This window comes from Eptesicus fuscus, chromosome 13 (assembly GCF_027574615.1).
Source record: "Eptesicus fuscus isolate TK198812 chromosome 13, DD_ASM_mEF_20220401, whole genome shotgun sequence".
NCBI classification, from domain to species: domain Eukaryota; kingdom Metazoa; phylum Chordata; class Mammalia; order Chiroptera; family Vespertilionidae; genus Eptesicus; species Eptesicus fuscus.
In genome coordinates, this window is record NC_072485.1 from 43,924,831 (window position 1) to 43,932,857 (window position 8,027).

Sequence of the window (8,027 nt, forward strand, 5' to 3'; positions counted from 1 at the left end):
TTTAATTTTTGAATTGCTCAAGTTACTTATTTCTGATCATGCTTTTTTAAAGTAATAAAGTTAGATATATTAATAAAGATAACTCTGGGATAGAAATGTAATATTTTTGAATAATCTGGGTAAACCCTAGTACAGAATCTCATCCCAACTTTCAGAACAAGTACTCACCAAGTGCTACACTGAAACTCCATTCATTCTCAAGTAGCAGCATCCCTAACCATAGTGGTAATGCTAATAAAACTTCAAAAATATATCTGTAATCAACAGGTAATAATTTATAAAACATAGAAACAGAAAACACTTATATTGACACCTTTATTCACATAGATTATAATCCTATATGCAAGATATTTATTTTATAGGCTTTGAACTCTTTTTCCCCTTTTATGTACATGTTGATGTCTTTTTGTACACATGGCAGGTGATCAATAGATGCTTAGTAATTATAGATCAATTGTTGATTAGGCAACCATGAAAAATGAGATGGAAAAATTCCTAGAATTAGAGCAAGATCCACTTTTGGATCCTTCTTTAGGCAACATTGTGCCTCAGTTTTCACAGACATGAAATATGGGTAATAGGTTGCTGTGAAGTTCATCTGAGATTTGTATGAAAGCACCTTGTAAATGGTAAAATGTCAGGGATTAGTATTATTTATTATTAATTAAATTACTATTATTGACCTTTTCACTTAAATAATAAAACATCTCTGAAACATTTCATTTATGATCTATATAGTTATTTAAGTTTAACAAATACAATGCATCAGCCTTTTGAATATATTACTAGTAAATGCATAATTAAAGAAAAAAATAAGAATTAAAAAAAGGGGAAAAAGGTAAAAGAATAGTAAATAAAAAACAGTTTATTAGGTAAGTGTGTGCGCCAGATAACAGAACTGTTGTTTGGTTCAATAAGAAAAAAACTTTGTGTTTCTATTTATTTTTTATGTTCTTTATAAATATTCATCATTTTTTTATCTTAAAATGTTTAGTCAGAGAATAAAATTAATTATCATGACTTTTACCATTTTATATGACTATCATTTTAAGTTTGTTTAATTGTGTGAGAAAATAGTGCCTACTGGTGGATTTTCCTTGGAAGTATCTTTTAAAAATTCTTTGATCCCACTTTGAATCTTTGAAATCTTTCTCTGCAAAACAGATTACTGCACACATTTGAGTCTATAATTAAAACCTCTGAGTAGTTAAAAACTCATTAACAGAGATTTTCTATAGCAGATCTGAGCTCACTGAGAGTTAAAAAATATAGTGGTACACTTTTTGGGTGTGATAGGCTAGCTCTCTAACTGTCTTTCTCCTTACAGATAAGTGAAGAGCATTTCATACCATAATTCAATCATGTCAGCTCCCAACTATTCCACTGTCAATTATGATATGTTTGTCCTCATTGGCATCCCCGGACTGAGGGAGTTACACATGTGGATCTCCATTCCCTTCTGCCTGATGTACCTGGTGGCTGTGGCAGGAAATGGAATCCTGATCTACGTGGTGGCAGTAGAGCGCAGTCTTCATGAACCCATGTACCTCTTCCTCTCCTTGCTAGCTTTTTGGGATCTGATCCTATCTACATCTACAGTACCCAAAGCTCTGAGCATCTTCTGGTTTGATGACATGGACATCTCCTTTGGTGGTTGTATAACCCAGCTCTTCTTTATGCATTTTGCCTTTGTAGTGGAGTCAGGCATTCTCTTGGCCATGGCTTTTGACCGTTATGTAGCCATCTGCTACCCACTAAGGTATACCACCATTCTTAGCCATGGTGTCATTGGCAAAATAGGGGGTGCTGTAGTGCTCAGGAGTTTTGCAACTGTTTTCCCCATTGTCTTCCTTGTGAAACGCCTGCCCTTCTGCCGGACAAACATCATTGCCCACACATTCTGTGAACACATGGGGCTGGCAAAGCTGGCTTGTGCTGATATCACCATCAATATTTGGTATGGAATCTCTGTGCCATTGCTCAGTGTTATGCTAGATATGGTGACAATAGTTGTCTCCTATGGGCTTATTCTGCGGGCAGTCTTCAGGCTGCCATCCCATGATGCTCGGATGAAAGCGCTCAGCACCTGTGGTTCCCATGTCTGTGTCATCCTCATGTTCTACCTTCCAGGGATTTTTACTGTCATTGCTCAGCGCTTTGGCAGAAAAATCCCAAAGCATGTCCACATCCTGCTGGCCAACCTGTATGTTCTTGTTCCCCCCATGATGAACCCAGTTATCTATGGAGTAAAGACTAAACAAATTCGTGAACGAGTGGCCCTTGTATTTTCTTCAAAAGGGAAGTATTGCTGAGGTTGACTGGATAGCATTGTGATTTTTTATAGGCAAAGGACTTGTATGCATGCATATAAGCATAACCAATGGATGCAAGACATGGGGGGGCGGGGTGAGAGCATGTGCGGGGGGTGGGAGGGTGGTGGTGGTAGAGGAGTCCAGGGAAGGTCAATGGGGAAAAAAAGGAGACGTATGTACTACTATTTGTAATACTTTAAAGAATAAAATAAAATTTAAAAAAATAGAAAAGAGGAGAAACAGTTGCCATTTAGGATAGGCTGTACTTGCTGTGAAATTAGGAAACAATATATATATATATATATATTTAGGGATGGTCCAAATTGCATGAGTTCCTTATTTCAGAGGTAACTAGGTTCTTGAAAATCAGTGTATTAACAAAGTTTTATTTTTGCATGCTCATAGGGTTCTGCAGTATTTAATAACATGACATCTCTATTTCTATCAAACAAAAATAAAATTTAAAAAACACTACTCCTTCATCTGCTATTTATATTTTAGATCTCTGGGTCCTTCCCAACAGCTATGATGAATACAAATTAAAATGAGTGAACATCAACATTGTGTACAAATTGGGGAAACACAGAGGCTCCCCTGCTTCTAGCTCATCTTATTCACAAAAGACCTGAACAGCCTTGTTAGACAAATGTGCATACCTGATAGCGCTGTGCACACAAATGAAATGACATTTACTGCTGTAAGTACATGATTTGGGAAGATAAAAAAAGAACAAGATAATTAAGTAAAGCGTTTGGAGATGCAATCTGCCTTGGATGCTGAGTGTTCTATACAGCCCTCTTCTTTTTAAACTTTTTATCATCTATCTCAAGGGTTGTTGTATGAAGATCCAATAAGAAAGTAGATGCTAAAGCACTTTAGAAACTATAAAATTCTGTGCAAATGTGTTGTGTCACTGTCATTAATGTCATTATGTTCTCTGATATGAGCTTTCACCCTCCTTATGGTCAAAGGTTAAGAACAAAACAAAGCAAAAACCCTGTTCTTGCTCTGTTCTTTGTCTATGGCAAAGTCCTTCTAGATCCCTCCTCCTTTCTTTTCCCATCAGGTTTCATCTCCCTACAGTGAAGCAGCCTTATCAGATGTGCATCACCCACTTTAGACAGAGGATGGCACAGATAGGCATAATTCAGGTGAAGGTACTCCATCTGCACTGCCCATATTTCCAGGCAGTATGGGCCAGCCTTGCACTTCTTATCCTTCAAAAGCCCCTATGGAAATTTTCAAAAAAATTTTACCTTGCTCCATAACCATGGAACTTCTTTCTTTCCAGCTGTCTGCTCAGATTTCTGGCCTATTGTGGCCAGAAATGTATAGAGAAAATACATTTTTGTGGGTTTTTTTCAAAGTCGGACTTTCTGAATAAATTTTGTCAAAATCTTGGGATCCTGAGCTAAGACCAAGTCTTGGGAAATTTATTGTATAACTATAGTGAATGAGATAACTATAGATAGTAAGAGGATTCCAGAGAGATTAACTAAACTCCAGAAGTATGGAGACATGGTTGGGTTTTAGAAATAAAGACAATGGTCTTATCTTTTCCCCTGAGAGATTTATTTCCCATGAGTCTCCAAAGAAACTTTCTCAGAAGAAGGGAAGGTAGAGAGAGCAAGAGCAATCTCTCTGGATTTTATAAGCAGAGAAATACAGTTCTCATATGACATTTGACCTGGACTTCATTATATAGCCCTAGGGCTAAGAATTGGGCATGAGGGACCACACATTTATTATTTGCTTTTTATGTGAATAATGATAATCTGTCCCTGATCCAGAATACTTGTATACATTCAGGATAAAACTGATAACATGAATATTTAAGACCCAACACAGGATCAGTACAAACCTCCAGTATAAATGGTCTTCTCAACCCTCTAAGTCTTATGTGGTTGCCGTTCCTATGCCCATCCTTGTCTCTCCTTCCCACTCTATTCCCTGTAGCCACATAAATACACATACCTAAAGGAGCCTGTCTAAATCACAATAATGTGTTCCTCCCCCATCCCAACAATATTATCAAGCTTAGGAATATGAAGGGTGATTGGGGGGGAGGGAGGGGAAATGACCAGGGGACATAAAAGTTATAGGTCAGAAGAAAAGAGCCCAGTAGTGGCTGAAGCTCAAATTCTAAGTTAAGACATCATGGCCAGAGCCACACCCAGGCCAGTGAGTGGACTTCAAAAGGATCATAGCCAGTGGTGTGATGGTGAAAGCTTAATAACTAACTTTTGGGGTTTGATTTATGGATTTGCTGAGTCACAAAGTGTAGATACTTCCACTATGACTGATTTCAAGTGACTTCCTGGCAAAATTCCTAAAAATTTAACACTTTGCTCTTATGAGCCAGTATGAAAAGCACTAGCACATCACTGATTACAGCTCTTTTTAGGCCTGACATACTTGTATTCGGATGAACCTGAAAAGTTCAGCATTGGTTTAACTCAGATATGAAGGACTGAAGTCAGTATAGAGAAATCCTGCCTCACTGGGAGGTAGGATTATGAGTGGATAAGAACAGAGATTTTGGAATCAGGCACACTTATTACTATAGGCTCTTCATATATAATTTACATATATTGAACATATTTTTTAACTTCTTTATTAAGGTAAGATTCACAAAATAAATTTCACCATTTCAACCATTTTACATGTGTAATTTACTGGCTTTTAGTACATTTACAATGTTGTACAACTATTGACACTATCTAATTCCAGAACATTTTCATCACCCTTAAAACAAACCCAATATTCATTAAGCACTCTTTTTTAAAAATATATTTTTATTTATTTCAGAGAGGAATGGAGAAGGAGAGAGAGAGATAGAAACGTCAATGATGAGAGAGAATAATTGATCAACTGTGTCCTGCATGCCCCACACTGGGGATGGAGCCCATCGGCATGTGCCCAGACAGGGAATCGAACATGACCTCCAGGTTCATAGGTCAACACTCAACCACTGAGCATGCTGGCCGGACTCTCTTTATTTAAACTTCCCCCAATCACCTGGCAATACTAATTAACTTTCTGTCAGTATGGATGTGCCTATTCTGAACTTTTGACAAAAATGGAACCATACAATATGTCAGCCTTTTGTGAAGGCTTTTTTCACTTAGCATAATGTAGGGTCAGTGCAAGCAATAAATATTTAGCACCAATCATATGATAAAGGTCTTTGAAGATATGTTAAAATATTGGGGTTTTATTCTAAGCAAAATGAGTAACTGTTCAATGATTTTAAATAAAGGACTGACATGATCTAGTTGAAGTTTAGAGTAATAGCACTCTAATTTTTGAGTGAAAAATAAGATGGAAGAGAAATAAAATGAAGGTAGCAAATTCTTAAATGAGGCTGCTGAGAAAAATCCAGGACAGAGAGAAAGTAGTGATCACATTTTAATGTGAAATATGAATGAATTTAAGGATATTAAGAAGGCATAGTCAATAGTAAATTAAGTTTGAAATAAAGAAAATAAATAAAAAAAACAGATTTTGACATTGGAAACTAGTTCACTTTTGTACTATTTAGTTAATATAGAAAGTTCAAGAGAATGTGTTGATCAATAAGAAAGGAAGAGAAACAGATGGTATTTTTTATGTAGATTTTGAAAATGGGATAATCAAGAGAAGTTATCAAATACAGAATTAACTATATAGTACAGAGAAAAAATTGGGAGTGGGCTTTATTTAGACTTTTCACCAAAATATTGGTGGGTATTAAACTTATGAGTTGACTGTGTGCTAGACAAATTTAACCTCACAACAAGACTATGAATTAACTACTAGCTTTTCTTTTTTTTTTTAAGAAGAGAAAATTGAAACAGGATAAAGGGACCAAAGAAAGAGTAAAAATGTTGTGCATTTATGTTTTTGATGGTAGAAAATTAAGATACTTCTATCTGATGCCTATCATTTTCTTAAGACTTGAAAAATCCTTACCTCTCTTTCATTAATTCTATCAATTATTTTCTCCAAGAGAAATGAAGTCTTGAAATTTATAACCATAGGATCCATTATTGGAGGGCCTTCTGCTAGTGATTTACATAAGAAATTCTATTTTGTTGTCATTGTGGTTTTCTTTTATTTTTTAATTACAGTCAACATTCAATATTACTTTATATTAGTTTCAGGTGTACAGCATATGGTTAGGCAATTATATAATTTACAAAGTGATCCCCACCTATAATTCTAGCCATCTGATATCATGCATAGTAGTTACAATATTATTGTCTATTCCCTGTGCTGGATTTTGCATCTCCAGGACTATTTTTTAACTACCTATTTGTACTTTTTAATCCCATATTTTTCACCAAGCCCCCAGCCCCTCTCTCATCATGCAACCAGTTTGTTCTCTGCATCTAATAGTCTGTTTCTGTTTTGTTTATTTATTTTATTCTTTATATTTCACATATAAGTGAAATCATATGGTATTTGTTTTTTCTCTGTCTGATAAATAAATTATATTAAATAAATATAATTACTTGACTTTCCACAATCTCATTTTCCATGTCCTCATCCCCAGGTCACTGTTCCCTTTAGGAAAGAGTAGAAGGACAACCTTGTCCCTGATCTGCTTTGTTTTTACACCATAAATGATGGGATTGAGTGCAGGAGGGATTGCTACGTAAAGATTAGCAAACATGATGTGAAAGGTGCGAGAGATGTTGTGGCCGAAGCGATGTGTAACGGCAGAGAACAAGGCTGATGTGTAGAATATGAGAATGACACTGACATGAGACCCACAGGTGCTGAGAGCTTTCTGGCGGGCATCTCTAGATGGAAGGTGAAAAACAGCACGAAGAATGAGAGTGTAGGAAATACCAATGAGGATCAGGTCTGACATAATAGCCATTAGAGGCATAGTAAAGCCATACCATATATTGATGGAGATACTAGCACAGGAGAGCTGGGCCACCGCTATGTGCTCACAGTATGTGTGAGGGATGATATGTGTCCTGCAGAAGGGCAAACGCTTCACCAGGAAAACAACAGGCAAAATGATACTAAAGCTCCGACCAACAATGCCTACCATGATCTTGATAATTGTTCTAGGGGTCAAGACACTGCTGTATCTCAAGGGGGAGCAAATGGCCAGGTAGCGATCAAATGCCATACCCAATAATATGGCTGAGTCCAGAAAAAAGCTGAAGTGGAGAAAGAACAACTGGGTGAGGCAGCCAGAAAATGTGATTTTCTGAGCTTTCAACCATAATATGCCAAGCATTTTGGGGACACAGGTGGTACACAATATGAGGTCCGTAGAGGCCAACATGGAGAGGAAGAAAAACATGGGTTCATGGAGGCTGCGGTCCATAGTGATGAGGTAGAGAAGAATGCCATTACCTGCAAGGGCCACAAGGTAGATGGTACAGAAAGGAATTCCAATCCAGATGTGAAACTGCTCCAGCCCTGGGATCCCCACCAAAATGAAGGATTCTGGATTAAAAGTTGTCAAATTCAATGCTGTCATCATGTTGATTGTCATTTCCTGAGGACAAAATACCACATTTAATTCTTGGGACTGACTGTTCATGAAATCCTTTTTGAGTCTTTTCTGTCACTACAATACTTCCTGTCCTATCACTTAACAAACACTAGAAGAAAAAATGCAATCTACTTCTTCTCACAACCTCTACAACATTTATCAAAAGCTTCCCAAAAACCTTAATCGTTACCCATGTATAGATATTACCTTACCATACT

At 36.8% G+C, this 8,027-nt stretch overlaps 2 protein-coding genes across 2 annotated transcripts; one reads left to right on the forward strand and one right to left on the reverse strand.

The window, feature by feature from the left end:
- The first annotated feature begins 1,361 nt into the window (after positions 1-1,361).
- LOC103303474 (olfactory receptor 52B2-like) lies at positions 1,362-2,312 on the forward strand. Its single transcript, XM_008160475.3, has one exon. The coding sequence runs from the start codon at positions 1,362-1,364 to the stop codon at positions 2,310-2,312; it is 951 nt and encodes a 316-aa protein (XP_008158697.2).
- A 4,489-nt stretch (positions 2,313-6,801) lies between these two features.
- On the reverse strand, positions 6,802-7,809 carry LOC103303473 (olfactory receptor 52H1-like). The gene has a single exon (XM_008160474.3). The coding sequence runs from the start codon at positions 7,807-7,809 to the stop codon at positions 6,802-6,804; it is 1,008 nt and encodes a 335-aa protein (XP_008158696.3).
- Positions 7,810-8,027: the final 218 nt, after the last annotated feature.

Coding starts and splice junctions, on each gene's coding strand:
- LOC103303473 (XM_008160474.3), bottom strand. CDS start 7,809: ATGACAATCAACATGATGACAGCATTGAATTTGACAACTTTTAATCCA.
- LOC103303474 (XM_008160475.3), top strand. CDS start 1,362: ATGTCAGCTCCCAACTATTCCACTGTCAATTATGATATGTTTGTCCTC.